General features: G+C 42.1%; 1 protein-coding gene across 1 annotated transcript in view; it reads left to right on the forward strand.

The window, feature by feature from the left end:
• The window catches only part of TIAM1 (TIAM Rac1 associated GEF 1), a gene marked incomplete at its 5' end in the record, with an annotated part of 524442 nt that overhangs the window by 370032 nt on the left and 136506 nt on the right, over positions 1-17904 (forward strand). The window contains 2 exons of the mRNA XM_081234975.1: positions 5988-6165; positions 15667-16643. Coding sequence (XP_081091101.1) covers positions 15678-16643 — 966 coding nt within the window. The remainder of the gene's footprint in view (positions 1-5987; positions 6166-15666; positions 16644-17904) is intronic.

The raw sequence follows: 17904 nt of genomic DNA on the forward strand, positions 1-17904 counted from the left end.
CTTGAGCTTCAGTCTTTGACGGTGAAAGAGGAGCTGCCCTCCTCCACTCCGTGTGGTGTCTCAGGTAATGAGGCTCTTCCTGAGCCCACTGAGGCTCCTGCAGCTGATGTGGGGATGGGAAGCAGGTCTGCTGAAGGGAAGACACCTGGGCGACTCGAGTCTGGAACAGTTGCTGTTGGGTCATGTGATCGTGTTTTGAAATCTCTTCTACACTAAGGCATTGTTACATTTTCAAGAAGATTATTCTGAAGTGCAGTTGAAAGATTATACACTCTCTTGCGTTTCACAGGAGTTATGGAAGCAGCTGCAGCAGAGTACCGTCCCCTCCCGCTGTCCTCTGTGGGCACCTGGATACCCTAGTTCTCTCACTAGGAGCTCCGTTAACTGAAGCCACAACAGGCTTCAGCATCGGAAGTTAATTGCAGTCAGCTCCGTTTCCATTTTCTTTTGAGATCAGTTGTTCCATTCTCTCTTACAATGCCATGGGCGTGCGTTTTCCATGTGACTCAGACTTGAAATTGATCCGGGAGCCCAGAGCTGACCTCTCCCATCGTATGGTCACTACGCTTGGAATGGTGGGTGGAATTCTCAAGAGTTCAGTAGCTTCATGGCTTCTGAGTCGGAGTGATGCTGCTTAGAATTTTGAAAAATTACGTGATTCTCGTGGTCTGTCCTGAAAAAAAAACCCCATTAAATCCATTTCAGTAAGCTGGGGCCTCCTTTGAGCCCTTTTTAGAGCCAAGCGGTGGGGGGTATTTGGGAGATCTGACTGCCTTTTGGGGCTGGTGGTTTCCAAACGCTTCGTAGTGAATGATGCAATGCTGGAGTGGAGTTGTATGCATTGGCATTTGTCAGTGTCCAAGTACAGTTGCAAGACAATAAACACCAAGAACCTGGGGAAACTAAAGAGTAGTATTTTAGTCTAAAGCCACTTACATGATGCCAGTCAGATAGTAAGCATTCCTTAAATGGTAGATCTCCCTGAGTGGGGGGAAGAATATATTACTTCGCTTTGAAATGCACTGACTTGACTCCTATGAAATACAGTCATGTCTGTTCCAGCTGAACCTTGGTTAATTATTGCCAAAGATTCACTGTTCTAAAATTAAAGGTATCATTTTAGTAGAAATTTCTCGACTTATTTAGCTAGCTTAAGAATATCGATTTTATGAATGTTTCCTCACTTAATTACCTTGGGATGCATTTGGATATGCTAAGAAGTTGCCTTGCTCAAAATCAGGGCAGTCTTTGGATAGGGAAGCTTTCAGGAATTTTGTTTGGCTGATTTGGGTGTCTGTTTTTACTTGCCTTGAAAAACGTGGTTGGGCTAAAACCATTTGGGCTAAAACCAGGTTTACCTGAGAGAGAAGGTGGGTACCTCTTCTCTGTGCAGGAGTCCTTGTCACAGTCTCAGTTTTTACACAAGCCAGACAAGCTCACCCCTGATGGAACTGTCCCTTTATGCCAGGTGAGGTATGGCCATCTGGTAGCACAACCCAGCTACCCTTGGGCATCGAGCCAGAGAGCTCCATCTCACTCAAGCTTACCACCCCTCAGCCCAACACTCTTTGGAGAGCAAGCAAGTATTTAAAGAGATTTTCCTGGAGGGTAAGCAGCCTCTCTACCACTCAGGATCATACCTCTTCAGAACTTCTGTCCCTGAACTGTGATTTTTTTTCTTTAATCAATTATGAAGACAAGAATCAGCCATAGGAAACTTGTCGCTGAGCCCATGTGAAAGGATGTGGTTCAGAAAACGTGGCTCGTTGTATCACAGTGGCCTCAAAGGACCACTGGTGGAAATTTCTGTCTGATCTTCGTACCTAGAACGTTTGTCCTTCTTCTGAGCAATTGATTAGGACATTGTGAATTTGACAGCTGCCCTGTTTTCCCTATCTGAGTTGGCTGTAACAAAAGCTTGCTGTCAAACTGAGCCAGCTGGGTAGATTGATAGGGTCTGCATTGTTACCTTGATTCTGCCCCCCTTCACCTTGTCTTAACCTTTGGATTCCTTTTATTATTCCAGTAATAATTTCTCCTATTCTATTTTAGATAATGTATCTTTGGAAATCACTCCTGAGTCCTTTTTTTTTTTTTTTTTTTTGGCTGCATTGGGTCTTCATTGCTGCGCACGGGCTTTCGCTAGTTGTGGTGAACAGGGACTACTCTTTGTTGTGGTCCACGGGCTCCTCATTGCATTGGCTTCTCTTGTTGCAGAGCATGGGCTCTAGGTGTGCGGGCTTCAGTAGTTGCAGCATGTGGGCTTCAGTAGTTGTGGCATGTAGGCTCAGTAGTTGTGGCACACAGGCTCTAGGACGCACGGGCTTCAGTAGTTGTGGCACGTGGACTTAGTTGCTCAGCAGCATGTGGGATCTTCCCAGACCAGGGATTGAACCCGTTTCTCCTGCATTGGCAGGCGGATTCCCAACCGCTCTGCCACCAGGGAAGTCCCCCGAGTCCTTTATTGAATATAATAATGGTTAAAATCATAAGTAAAGAAAATGACTGATGAATTTTTCTTTACCCTTAATTTCTGAACCATTAAAAAATTTCCAGTGTCCTAGATTAATCCATCTGTCTGTTCATCCAAGGCTGATTTTTGGACTAAATATGAATACTAAAATCTAAATTCTTCTGATGCTTGTTGCATATACGAAATATTAAGGAGTGCTGACTTCTTCAGGATTTAGATCTAACACTACTACTCCCAGCCCACTTTAACGTTCAGGGTAAGGGGGAAACTTTCTGATTCTCATTAATTCAGTAATATGAAACACTTCGGGGCACTAAATCATGATGAACAGCGTTAAGAATTAACATACTTTTGTAGTCCTTTATAGTTTATAGTGTTTTGATTCTCTAATTTCTGTCTTATAACAACCTTTTCAGGTAGGTGTTAAGTACAGTAGATAATATTACACATCGTTATTTTTCCTGCTGAGTGTCAGAATGGGTAGTTTACTTACCCAAGGTCACATAAGTTAGTAAGTAATAGAGCCTGGTATATGAACTTAGGTATTTTGAGGGCAAGTACAATATCCTTTTCTCTATACACTTTGATTCCTGGAACTTGCAAACACTTAAAAGTGACAGGATGCCTCTTATGACTGTTTTCTAAAGGTGAAAAAGAAAGTTCTGGTGTGGCAGACATAGTAGGAAAAGCCATGGATTAACTGCCATGGACACCGTATTTCTGACAGTTGTCATATTTTCATCTCGCATGAGACTGTCGGGTTGGAGAGATGGGACTTCTGAGCCCTGTCTATTTTTGAGGTACCTGTGAAGTCTGGGATTAGTTTTGGTAATTCCTTCCCCTCCTCCAGCTCATACACTTCCCTGTGAAAACTGGTTATTTGACACCTGACACAGAAATTGACTATACGGGTTGAGATGAATCTGAGTGAGACTGTAAAACGCGGCACATTTATTGTTCACTTTACTAGGGGTCATCTTAATGTAACGCAGGCCATCCTGGTCCTGCCAGATTTTGTCAGCGTGGTCTGTGTGTGTGCGTGAGCTGTGGCTAATTGAGTCAATCACATCTTCCAGCTGGATTAATGAATTCCCCTATTGTCTCACAACACATTTAAGGCGACCAGTTTCAACTTAGAACATAGACCCAGTTTCAGTGAGTTAGGTACCATGTTTTAAGGAAGCCCCCATAATAGTGGCCCTTCTGTAGCATCCTCCTTATCATTTACAAATTTTGAATAATAGTGGAAATAATCGCTGATACTTATTGAGAATTGACCAAGGGGTAGGCACTAAGCTAATTATGTAACATAGATGATCTCATTTAATGCTTATATCAACAGAATGGCTTAGGAACTCTTATCCCCATTTGTAGAGGAATAAATTGATATTTAGAGTTTGCCTCAAATCACCTTGGAAGTAAGTGGCAAGGCTGTGTTTTGACCTGATGCCTGTAGTGGGACTCCAGGCTTGAACTTCCAACACTGGTGGTGCTTAGCTGCCTCCCGTTGAAGTTGAATTCTTTGCAGCTCTTCAAGAAAACCTGGAGTCCTGGTGGTTCTCGGGTTGCCATGGTATACCTTCACAAGGCCACGGAGGAGTTAACCCACTGTGAGTACTCAATACATACTGAGTGCTTGATGACACACTGCAACCTAAGCATATTTGCTGATTGCAAAGAACAACTATGTGTCTCTTCATCCATCTGTATCAGGGGTCAGTTCCACAGCCAGGCTCACAGGTAAAAATTGTTTTCCCTACCAAAATCATTTGGTATTATTTGGTATAAACCAAATAAACTGAGTTTTGTTTTCCTGCATGTTTTATAAATCATGCCTGGTAACTTTCACTTTCTTCCCCATGTAGTTTTTCTGCTCGGGTTAGAAGAATATAATAGAGAAACATTTTAATTCTGGTAGTAGACTATGTACTTTTTTTTTTTTTTAAGTATAAAAAAATGCATTATCAGCCTCCGTTGTGCAGGTGGAGGACAGCCGCCTGCAGGCCCGGTTTGCCAGCAAGAAACCAGCCTTGCAAATTATTGGCAGCTGGTACTGTAATGAGTCCATTTCAATATAAATGGGCTGTTGCTTATTAATTTCTGCCAGTTCCTAAGCAATTCAGGAACCACTTTGAAAATTTAAAACTTTGCAGAGATCAGCTTAAGGAGGATGCCTGGGGAAAGAGAGGGAACAGGAGAGCAGTGGGAGAATTATGGAAAGGACATGTATTGTAGGGTAATAGTGGGGTATTGCTGAGAACTCTTGCTCCTCTCCTGGCAAGCGTGAGTCAGCAAGTTCACGGTGAAATAGCACGTTTTCCAAGATAGAGAGAACTGTAACTTCACTTATTGTGCTGTTCTCTATGGATGTATATATTTATTTATTTACTGTCTTGGTGTGGCTGCCTCCTACACCAGGAGGCAATTTTCTCCGTGGTCCTGTGCAGGCTGTTTGTCATCTCGGGTTCCCACCTCTATTTCTTTCTTTATTTTTGGCTGCCTTGGGTCTTCCTTGCTGCCCGTGGGCTTTCTCTAGTTGCGGCGAGCAGGGGCTGCTCTTTGTTGCGGTGCGCGGGCTTCTCATTGCAGTGGCTTCTCTTGTTGCGGAGCACGGGCTCTAGGCACGCGGGCTTCAGTAGTTGTGGCACGTGGGTTCAGTAGCTGTGGCTTGCGGGCTCTAGAGTGCAGGCTCAGTAATTGTGGTGCACGGGCTTATTAGTTGCTCCGCGGCATGTGGGATCTTCCCGGACCAGGGCTCGAACCCATGTCCCCTGCATTGGCAGGCGGATTCTTAACCACTGCGTCACCAGGGAAGTCCTCGGGTTCCCACCTTGATGAAGCCACCAGCAATAGGTGCCAACTGTGGGCAGCCCCACAGAGGAATGGTCCGTAGGAGAGGAATGAGGGCAGCCACCCCAAGGAAGCCGTCGGGGCTTTCTCCTGTCTTTAGTATCTGCAGTCTCACCTCAGAAGGCAGGCTTTAGGAAAAAAAGACCATTAATACTGCTTGTTTGTGGAGCTTATTTTGAAAACATGTATATGATGAGAAGGTCTATGTACTGAATTTGGTCTTTTGTTTAACTGTCTTTTAGCATTTTCTTCAACTTCTCTGGTAAATATAGCTCTACTTTGAGAATAACTGAGATGCCCTTGTTTCCTTTCCTTCACCTCTGTTGAGACTTTTTAAATATTAAGAGGGAACCATGGACACCATTTCCCAGTAACCTGTTTCTGTTATGCGATACCTTCATCTTTAGAGTTAGGTTAAAATGATAAAATAACAGAGTTTGTCAGGCTCTTTATTACCGTGAATGTAAATATGCTTGTGTTTATTGATTTATCTGATTATGCCTGTTATTTTATAGCTGTAGCTAAATGTGGCATTGTTCAATTTGAGGTGTGGTATTTCACACAAAATGGATGTTGGAGACTTTACGTAAATGGGCTCGATGGAAAATTCCTATTTCCTGTGTTCTGGCTAACCATTTGCTTTCTCTTTTTCTGTGCTCTCCAGGTTTTGGGGACATTCTCATAGACTCAGATGAGACTGTGATGGCCACCCCGAGGGGCCAGTGCTGATACGTTTCCCAGCCCCAGTCACTGTTCATCCTGGCATCATTTCCAATCTCAGTATCTAAATGCCACAGTGCTCTTGGGGCAAGTTGGGCTGGGAACCACTGTTGCCTTGTAAGGTAAGTTTGTGTATGTGTATTTGAGCCTGTGTATATCCCCATGAATTAATGGTGATGTCTCAGAGGTGGTGAGACAGATACATTTTAGCAGAATTGGCATTGCTGTGTTGTATGTAGCTTGTGGAAAAAAGAATTTGGAGTCACTTTTTTGGATTAAGGTTACACCCATCTAACAAGTCAAAAGTATTAGCATTAAAACTAAAAAAAAGAAAAAAGAAAAAGCAGGTCCCTCTCTTTTTCCCCCTGTGAATTGCCCTCAGGATCTTTTAAATGTATTCCTGAGCTTTGCCATCTTTAGATGGGATTATGTTTGAAAAAGGCAATCCCAGCTTCAAAATCTTACTTCAAAACAATGATATATTTTGTTTCTAGTTTGGATAATCTTTTAAAAAGCAAAATAAATACAGTCAAAATAATAATCTTTCTAAATCAAAGATCATCTTTTATTTGTTGCAAAACTTTACTGTTTAGTCTCCTGTGTTAGGGGTATTTGTGTGTGACTTGGCAAAACGCTTTTCATGGGTTTGTAAAGATTTAACAAAAACTTTCAGAACTTTGTGTCAGTTTAATCTTAGCTCTTTCCCCCCAACCCCCCTATCCTGTCTTCAGGCTCAGCCTCCAGTAGGAAAAAAACAGGCTTGAAACCAAGCCCTCCCACTAGAATCTAATTTTAAATTTGCAATCTGTTGTCCTGTGATTTTTGCTTCAAATTTAACTTTGAAATAAATACATTTCATCCTTTCTCTTGCAATTTTGGAGGTCTGTTTTCAAGTCATAGAAGGGTAATCATTACGTTTATTTTAATAAGTTTTTAAATACCTTGGGAGGGGTGAAAAATTTTATTAATAATTATCATAATTTATATACATCATTAGATGCCTTATGCTTGGATTTCACAATGCCCTTATCAGCAAGAGAAACCTTGCTTTAATAGTTAACTTTTGACTTGAATATAAGTTGGGTCATCTTGCGCCCACTAATGGGCTCTAATATTTTATATTTTTGGAATACCCTTATTATAGGCAATCTGAGTGATGAGCATTCCCGTTGAGTGGAGCTGTACGAAAACTTTAATTTATTTAAATGGCCAATGTAATAACAAGTAAGGCATGGTCCCTGCCATTGGGAAATTATAATAAAATGCGAGGGGTCTCTGTACAAAGCAAGACAAGTGTGTCAGTGTACAAATAACCATGCCACAGACACGATGTGAGGAGGTCGAGCAAAGTGCCATTGGAACATAGAGAAATGTGATTAAATTCCAGCTCCCTAGTATTTTCTTTATCTTAGGTAATTTTCTGGAGCCATCTGTTTTAAGTTTGGGTTTGGTGCTGTTTAATTGTAGCTGTCAGTGTGGTGCCCCCATCCTTACTCTCTTCAATTATCCAAGAAACCTAGGGACTTAAAGCATTTATTTATTTTTTTCTTTCCTTAAAATGAATTGCAGGTTTAGTGTAGTAACTTTGGAGAATACAATAAACAAAGTATAATTTTGAAAATTAAAATTGCCCATAATCACTCTATCTAGGATAGTAACTTAAAAATATTTTATACGTCTGTATATTCCTTCTCTCTCTCTCTCTCTCTCTCTCTCTCTCTCTCTCTCTCTCTCTCTCTCTCTCTCTCTCTCTCTCTCTCTTCCTCTCCCTTCCTCTCCCTTTCCCTCCATCTTCCTATGTGTGTGGTGGCGGGGAGAGGGAGAGAGAGAAAGTAAAATATTGTTAACATTCTTAAATTTTTAATCTCCTCAAAGCCAATATCTTGGATGTGCATCTCAAATGTAGGTTTTGACTTGCTGAGAATAAGAAGAGTTTTGCTCCAGAGATGTTTGACCCTAATAGTAGAATTATCTTTTTGATTATCTACTCCTGAACAGGGCAAGCCCTGGCAGGCTGACCCACAAGGCTAGGCTTTGATCATGTGGAACATTCCTGTTCTTCAGCTAAAGGGTGGGGCATTCTGCTGTCTGTTTGGAGTACTGCTTGAACTTCTGGTCTCATCTAGGGAATTAGACATCCTAAACCATAAAAATATTATTATAACCTCCTTAGATCTCAAGGTGATGAGGTTATTTCTCGTCTTCCTTGTGTCTTCTTTCTCTCCCTTTTTTCCCTCTGACTAAAACTAGTACAGGAGTATTTTTCTTTGTTCTCTCTGCCCAGAGACTTTGACCATGGGTGTCTTTCTATTAATTGGAATGTTTTCTCATGCAGTACTAAGAAAACCTCACATTGGTATGATTGAAAAATTCAGCTTACATCTTATATCTTGGATCATACAGGTTTTACCTTTCTTTTTAATTTATGTTCTACTTCTCCACTCATGTATAATAATTGATGTTCACAGTGATCTTGCATAGATGTTGCAAGCAATTAAATTTTTCATTTATTTCAAGAGTGTTTACCTTTACTCAGAGAACACAGTCATACAAGTTGCTTTAAAAGTTTGATAATTCCAACCTGTGGGTCACCTTGGGGTTGGCATCTATCGACTGTCCTTTCCCCTGAGAACTGGTTAGATTTTCCTGGTTCTTTGGAATGCATTGTGGACATTTTGAGTATTATGTTGGGAGAATCTAGGTCCTGTGAAAATCATCTAGAGAATGTTGAATTTTCTTTTTTGCTTTTTTAGCAGGTAATCAACCTGGCTAGGTTCAGATGGCAAATTCTGTCTGACCTCCTGTGGGTGGTGGCTCTCATGTCAGTTCAGTTTTCAAAGGTTTTGCTCTGAGGCTGTAGGTTTATTACACACAGGTGCCACTTGGGAGCTAGACTGGGAGGTGGGCTGTGGTTTATATCATAATTCAGTTCTCAAAGCCTTTTCTGTCTTGCTTTGGGTCAGTCCCAGGTACGTGCACTTGAGGGGTGAGCCTGGGACTTGTATAGATGTACATAGCATTAGATGATTTGTTTCCTCCAGCTCTTTTTTTCTCTGAGATCCCTCTCACTCTTTGACTTGCAGGGATCATTATTCTTAGTTTCTTTGGCTAGAATGACAGGGTATGTCTCGAGAGGTTTTGCTGCCTGTGCCACAGCTGGACTGTGTGCTCACCCTCCATGCAAGGCTGGAAGAGTAAAGTAATAAAAACAAAAATGGGAAACTTGCTCCTGTTAGAGTGGCTTCTTCAGGTTTTGACTCCCATCCCCAATCCACCTGCTTTTGCTTATTCTTTGGAATTCCTCGGGTAGTTGGTTTTTCCTTTGGTCCAGAGTTTTTAGTATTTATCATTGGGAGAAAGATCAGCTGTGGTGTCTTAACTTCATCTTAGCTGGTACCAATATTAGCATTTCAGTTTTGTTCATACTGTGTTAGAGACAGAAGCCCAATCCCTAGTTAATCAACTCTACTTCTCTATTTAATCTCACTATAGACCATTGTTTTGTGTTTACTTTGTATTTCTTGATAATATTATACTAGATAATGCTCAATACATGCTTATTTTTTATTTAACTTGTTGAAAAAGAGGATTCAAAAACATTTCATGTTGAAGAATCCTCACTTTTAAACAAAAATTTCATTTAACCAGAATATACAAGTTAGTTAAGGCTTTAACTTTTTATTTTTAAATAATTATAAATATCGTACACAATAAGTATACCCTTAACCTAGTTTCCCCTAATGGTTGCATCGTACATAATTGCAGTAAACTACCAAAGCCAGGAATGTGACATTTTTTTCAGTGTGTGTGAATAGTTCTATATCATTTTATCACATAAGGCTTAGTAGGCTAATAAATTTATAAAAGCTGTCCCTGAGAAAGGACCACCTACCAGATGTATGTATGAACCACTCTAATGAGTGTACCTTTTTTTTTTCTTTTTTTAAAATTGAAGTATATAGTTGATTTACAATGTTGTGTTAGTTTTGGGTGTACAGCATAGTGATTCAGTTATACATACATATATATATATCTATTGTTTTTCACATTCTTTTCTGTTATAGGTTATTACAAAATACTGAGGATAGTTCCTTGTGCTTTACGGTTGGTCCTTATTGGTTATCTATTTTATATATAGTAGCGTGTATGTGTTAATCCCAAACTCCTGATTTATCCCTCCCCCCTTTCCCTTTTGGTAACTATAAGTTTATTTTCTATGTCTGTGGGTCTATTTCTATTTTGTAAATAAGTTCATTTGTGTCTTTTTTTTCAGATTCCTAAGTGATATCATATGATATTTGTTTTTCTCTGTCTGATTTACTTCACTTAGTATGATATTCTCTAGGTCCATTCATGTTGCTGCAAGTGGCATTATTTCATTCTTCTTTATGGCTGAGTAATATTCCATATTATGTGTGTGTGTTTGTGTGTATAGATAGATAGATAGATAAATAAAGATACATCTTCTTTATCCATTCATCTGTGAATGGACATTTAGGCTGCTTCTGTGTCTTGGCTGTTGTACATAGTGCTGCCTGTACTTATTGATAAAGTTCCTTAAGATACCTTTTAACTATTTCACTGAGTACAGTAAGCCCCTTACATATGAACGAGTTCCATTCTGAGAGCGCATTCGTAAGTCTGGTTTGTTTGTAAGTCCAACAAAGTTAGCCTAGGTACACAACTAACATAATCGGCTATATAGTAGTATTTAATTTGATGGGATTTAAAGGAGGTTTCTATGATTACTTGAAAAGTTTAACTCCTCACTTAAAGAGAAAGATCATGGTGTTGGGAAGAATGGGAAAGTCACCCTCTAGTGTCCTTGGTCTCTGGCCCCGAGAATCTCTTGATTTTCTGACATCATCTACTTTCAGATGACCCCTTTCCCATCATGTCACTATGTCTCCTTTGCCCCCATTTTCTCTGGATCATCTCAGGCTGAGCAGTTCTTGCACTGTCTACCCTGACAACGAGGAGACGTATCCTCTTGATTCTGAACGCCTTTCCTAAACCTCTGAGGGAATAGCTCCAAAAAGAGGAAGAATGTGGGAATTAAGTGAAATGAGACAGGAGCAAGGCCTTAATTCGCTGCCCAGGTAATTGAAGTTTGGGGAGTACAGTGAAGCAGGGCAAGCTGAAGCCCTACTCTCAGTTCATGGATCAGGGTGATCCCAAACCCAGTGGCCTGGAGTGAGGGACCTGCACCGGTCTGTAGGTGGAAGGCACCCAGAGAACAGCACACAGACTGGAAACCGGTGTGTTGTCTAGGCACTCTGATGTAGAAGAGCTGGCATATTTAAGGCCAATGTGTGTTTTCTCTAGTTCACATTGTGCTAACATTCTCATCTATTTTCTGTTGTAGTTGTATGAGTTTGGATTTTTACATTCTAGATTAAAGTTTATTTTGTCATTCATTCATTCATTCAGTATTTTTCCACTGAGCACCTACTGTCTTTCAGGCAATGTTCTAGGCACTGCGGATACAGCAATAAACAAGATAAGCAAACTTTCAGTCCCACCCCTGAGGCTTAGTTTCTAGTGGGGAAGGGTAGAGAATAAAAAAGATAAGTATCTCTTTTCCTGTCCTGCAGATAGGTTCATCAGTATCATTTTTCTAGATTCCATATATATGAGTTAATATACGATATTTGTTTTTCTCTTTCTGACTTACTTCACTCTGTATGACAGACTCTAGGTTCATCCACATCACTGCAAGTCACCCAATTTCATTCCTTTTTATGGCTGAGTAATATTCCATTGTATATATGTACCACACACAGATGAAGAGAAGGGACTTGTGGACACAGAGGGGGAAGGGGGGAGGGTTTGACGAACTGAGAGAGTAGCATTGACATATATACACTACCATGTGTAAAATAGATAGGTAGTGGAAAGCGGTTGTATAGCACAGGGAGCTCAGCTTGGTGCTCTTTTATGACCTGGAGGGGTGGGATGGGGGTGGGTGGGAGGAAGGCTCAAGAGGGGATATATATATAACATATAGCTGATTCACTTTGTTGTACAGCAGAAACTAACACAACATTGTAAAGCAAATATACTCCAAAAAAAAAAAAAAAGGTAAGTAAGTGAAACACATTTTTTGTTACAATTATGATAAATGCTAAGGAGGGGGGGGGATCAAAGAAGAGGGATAAGAAATGTTGAGTTCTGAGGGTTGTCATTTTGTTAGAGACGCCAGGAAAGGCCTTTCTGAGAAGGTGATATTTGAGTCAAGATCGGAACAAACTGGAAAGAGTGAGCCAGATGTAGATTCCTGAAAACTGGAGGGTTGCAGGCAGAGGAAAGAGCATGAGCAAAGGCCCTGGGGCAGGCCAGGAAGCCAGATCTTAGACCGTTGGAAAGAAAGTGTAAGACTTGAGGTTTGAATTCGGAGAACTGTTCCTATGTTACAGTCTTGCGCACTACTTCCTGCTTAATATCCCTCCCACTAACTACCCCCAGAAAGTGCAAGCTATTTGGGGCCACTAACATTCTACATAAGGAAATCAATAACGAGTGTACGGAGTTAAAAAATGGTAACATTTTCCAGCTTGCAATGGAGTACCTTTATTCTGACGCTCTGCTTTTCTATTTCTAGCCCAGTTTTTGCATTTCAGCCTGTTCTCCTCCCCCTTAATCTTTCCCCTCTTACCTAGTGACTGTGTGTTGATTATGTTGGTAAAGTACTGATCACTACTTTTTGCTTTTGTTACTAAAATGCATGAACATTTATTGACTCATCATGCGTGGAACACTTGTAGTCTCTCTAGAGGCTACAAAAAAAGTGAAAGCCACTTTCTGCCCAGAGTTGCTTCCAGACTCACAGGAACAAACAAAGCCTGTGCAAATGTAAAATATAAAGCAAGTTTTTTGTTTGTAATAAAAATAAATGATAAGGGTTAAGTAGGAGAGAGCAGGAAGAAATGAAGATGCTGAAAGTAGCTGGCATTTTACATTTGTGTGTGAAAAGGGTTAGGATTTTCAATTCACCAGTGTTCTGGGGATTGCCCGTGGGATGGGGGTTGTCCCTGAAAGAGAAGATTGTGTCTGTTGTATGCAATAAGCGATTTTAATTTTTCATGCTTATGTTATTTCAGGGTCCCCCACGTGGGCCTCCGCGGTTCTCACTGACCTTTCAGGAAAAGCTTTTAAATGAAGGGGTGTTTCAGCAGTCCCTAGAAACATTTTTCTGCTAAGTTGAGTTGCTTCAGACTTCCTGCTGACTCTGCTTAGATCATCCCCTGAGAATTTCTTCTCGGTCGGATTTAAGAGATTTGGCATTCATCTCTAAAACTCTAGTTCTAAAGATAAAAATGGCTTCTTTCCTACCTTGGCTGGCTGAAAAGAATCTTGCTACTAAAAATGCTATTAATATAACAGAGCCGTCAGAGCAATGCAGGGAGTGCTGTAATTCTTGAAGGTTGGGGCCATTTCCTTTAGGAAACCTCTCCTGAGGCTTTTAACTTGATTAGTTTTCTGTTGGCAGAAACAAGCCTAACCAGAAATTTGTTGTTGAGAATATGCCTGTGAATTTATATTTGCAAACTTTTGATGTATACAGTAGAGGAGGGTACCTCCTAGCACATTTGAGGTAACAGTTTTGCCTTTCTATACCTCAGTTTCTGTCACTATCATTTTTTCCTTCTTTTAACTTTAAATCTATGTGATTCTTAAAATGGGACTGTGGCTAACACCTGTTCTAAGCTTTTAATTACTTATTGGCAAAACATATAGATACATAGACACATCCAGGTATCTTAATGTGCGCTTAAGAAAAAATCAAGAACCCTGAGAAATTGGTCATGGCCTTTAGCATTACTTTAGATGCTTATTTATTTTACTTGCAAAAATGTAGTACATGATATTCTTAGGAATGTAGGTAACACAAGGTATGCATGGACAGTGCATCTTTTCATTTTCCCTACACCAAGTTGCATGTCTGTGTTTTTTCTTGGCTTAAAGACGTCAGCCAGGGAGGTGTGAACTTATTGCTTTGAAGTATGCTTGCTACTAGTAAAAGGAAGATTCTCTTTCTTGGAAACTTCGCTCTCAGAATCATACGATGTGTGACCTGGTAGGGAATATTCCAGTATGGGAATAGCTTCACATCTGGTGTCTGTGTGAATTACCTCTGAACGCCTCTGAACATTCAGTGGAGGTTTTTCCCTTCCTGTTGCCACAAATTTCATTTCAGTGAAGATGTGCTTATAGGAGTTTAAGCAACCTTTGAGACTGAACAGTAGGGTTATAGAGTGGTTCTGGATCAATGTGAATGTATATTATGTCTCAGGGTGTTTCAAACTGTAATGGTTACAATAAATTTGTTCCTGTTTTCCTCTGGTGCCTTTCACTTTTTTGTTTATTGTATCCCTTCCCTGGCTAAAATGTAAGTTTCATGAGCATGGGGAATGTGTGCCTTTTGTTGTCTGCTGTATCTCTGGCTTCTAGAATGTGGTAGGTGCTCAGTATATATTTTCTGAATGAACGACTATGTAGATGACTGGAAGAATCAGCTCAGAGATGTGCCCAGCTACTCTACTTTTCTTCTTTCCTTTCTGGCCATTTTCATGTGTGTATCTTAAGTGTATACAACTTAACTAGTCTAGAGAAACCTCATTGCTGAGCAAGGAGAATAAGGCGAAATAGAGTCACACTTGTTGAACTTTGAGGATTTTTCTATTTTCCACTCTGGGTAACAGTCCTCAGACCAATGAGAGAGACTGGAAAAATGTTAAGGAAGGAGTTGAATTAACCTGGGTAGCCCCAAAAGGCTGAATGATATTTAGTGATTTCATCATGTGAATTTCTGTTTGCAGGGCACTCTGTACCAGATTAATGTTCTCAGGTTGGATTTGCTCCCAGAAATAAACCCATTAGTTGGCTGCTAAGCAGAGAGTGGGGCTCCTATTTCATTTTGCCCATCTCCCTCTCCCTATCCCACTTCACAGCCCCTACCCGAACCTCCCAATCAGGGTTTTCAGAATGCTGTGGAATTAAGGGAAAAACCTTTTTCCTTCTTGACTTCGATTTATTAGGAAGAGTTGACTGGACTTTACATCTTGAGCTTTTCCATTTTTGATAGATTTTGAAGTGTAGATGGAGTCAGAATGAAACAAAACCATTGGGAGAGAGGGAGGTTATCCAACGCACCTCTGAGTTTTGCTTGGTTTTTTGAAATGTGTAATTTCAAACAGAAAGTTACTCATTTGGCAGACACCTTGGTTTGTACTTTTCAGAGTTTTTAGTTTGTGGATAGGCATAGAGCTTTAAATATACACCTGTAGAGTTTAAGTAGAAGAAAACGGTTGCTAGCTCTATAAAAGTGACCCTGTGCTGTGCCCGGTGGGCAGCTACCCTGCGGGCAGAGACAAGTGTAATTCTCTAATGATCTTATTTATGTTCTTATTTCATATCTCCGCAGGAGTAATCTCAGTACATGATGTTAGTTCTCACCTGCTACCACGTAAGAGTCCAAGTACCTGCCAGGTGCACATAGGTGTGCTGTTATCTGCCAAGCTGGCTGCCCTCCCTGTGTGCTGAACTCTTCCTGTTAACTGCCTATACCCATTGGATGACTCAATGATCCCCTCCTTTTTTTTTTTTTTTTTTCTTTGCTACAGACCATAAAGCCATGGGAAACGCAGAAAGTCAAAATGTAGTGCATGAGTTTTATGGAGAAAAGCATGCGAGCCTGGGGCGCAAACACACGTCGCGCTCCCTGCGCCTGTCGCACAAGGCGCGGCGGACCAGGCACGCCTCCTCGGGGAAGGTGATCCACAGGACCTCTGAAGTGACCACCCGATCCAGCAGCACTCCCAGTATCCCCCAGTCCCTGGCCGAAAATGGCTTGGAGCCCTTCTCCCAAGAAGGCACCCTGGAGGACTTCGGGAGCCCCATTTGGGTGGACCGAGTGGATATGGGCTTGAGACCCGTGTCTTACACGGATTCTTCCGTCAGCCCCAGTGTAGGCAGCAGCATTGTCCTCGCAGCAGCCTCTGTGCAGAGCATGCCAGACTCGGAGGAGAGCAGGCTTTACGGGGATGACGCTACGTACTTGGCGGAGGGAGGCAGGAGGCATCATCCCTATACGTCCGATGGGCCCACTTTCACGGAGACGGCGAGCTTTAAGAAGAAACGCTCCAAATCTGCAGACATCTGGCGGGAGGACAGCCTGGAATTCTCACTCTCTGATCTGAGCCAAGAACATTTAACAAGCAACGAAGAGATCTTGGGTTCTGCCGAAGAGAAAGATTGCGAGGAGACTCGGGGGATGGAAGCCCCGGCGAGTCCACGGCAGCTGAGTACCTGTCAACGTGCCAATTCACTGGGGGACTTGTACGCTCCCCAGAAAACCTCCGGGGTGACGGCAGACGGGGGGCGGAGGGGCAGATTTGCAGGCTACTGTCGGAATTTGGTGTCTGATATTCCTGATCTCGCTAACCATAAGATGCCACCCGCTGCTGCCGAAGAGGCTCTTCCGTACAGTAATTATAACACACTTCCCTGTAGGAAATCTCACTGTCTTTCGGAAGGTGCCACCAACCCACAAATGAGCCATAACAACAGCATGCAAGGCAGAAGAGCAAAAACAACTCAGGTAAAGTGACTGGAATCTGTTTCAATATTTTGGAAATGATGCATGACTTTAAGTGCATGATTTTGCTCTTCCACGATTCCCATCTTTTAGCCGGGTTTTACCATGTTTGCCTGGTGGGTGCTGCAGGCGATGCCGTTTCTCTGGAGATGCAGCACTCTTCTGCTTCGCCCCTCTTGCAGTTCTGTGGTGAAGGGGTGGGGATTAAGGAGTAAGCGTAGATGTGTGTCGGGGATGTGATGAGAGTGGGAATAAAGCTGCTAAGTTCACACTGGGAAGCTGCCTCTCCAACTGAGCTCTTCAACAGCATCTCACTTCTTCCGAGCTTCCTTCCTAATGGGGTTCTATCCGTGGACAGATGGGGATGCTAGGGTGTGGACTCTGGGAACTTATTTCTTCAGCGCCGCAGGTGGGAAGAGGTTAGTCGGCCGCTCGTTGGAGGAGGTGTTTTTAATTCAGGGCGGGCTCTGGTCATTTGTCAGCTTCTCTCAGAGGTTGGCAGGCTGACTGCCTTACCAGGAGCCATTTCAATTTCCTGTTCCTTGCAAGGCTAGCCAGCCCTCTCTCTGGAGGGAGGTGTTGCAGAAGGAATAACATGGGTGGGTTCCAGTTCTACGCTGCAGCCAACTCGTTTTTGACCTTGGGCAAACCCTGACTTCTAGTTGCTCTTCTGAACAGTGGGGTAAAGATGCCCGACTCACCTGCTTCGGGGGTCCAGGGCATGAAAGAGTGGGTGTGAAAACATTCTTCAAAGATTGAAAACATGTTACTTATGAAAGGAAGACCCGTTACCTTAATTAGGAGTGATAATTAACGTGGAGATAATAACGTGTCAGGTAATCCTGCATGCCTCCATCCTTTCCTGGTCCTGCAGTTCCCTGTAGTGGAGTGCTGGGAGTCCTGGCTTGTGTTGAGGATGGGTTGGTAGTTTGCAGGATGGTGCTTCAGATCCGGAATCCAGATTGGGCCCATTTGCCTTGAAAGGTGTATTGGCCACCAGGGTGACCAGCGAATACCACTGAGGTCAGCTGGAAAACAGCAGGTGTGCTCTGACCTGGCCAGCATCGGATGGTGCTCACCTTCTGGTCTTGCTTCAGTGCAAGTCAAAGTTATTTCAAGGGTTATTTTGAGGCTCAGTTCTCTTGGGAAGGGTGTCTAAATATAATGGGCAGATGGTGGGGAACCTGGGGAGGAGGGCAAAGGAAATTGGCACTAGATTGTCTGTGTTCCTGCCCAAGAGCAAGTTTTTTTGTTCTGTTTTGTT

Source organism: Mesoplodon bidens (genome assembly GCF_964165515.1).
Source record: "Mesoplodon bidens genome assembly, chromosome: 5".
Taxonomy (NCBI): domain Eukaryota; kingdom Metazoa; phylum Chordata; class Mammalia; order Artiodactyla; family Ziphiidae; genus Mesoplodon; species Mesoplodon bidens.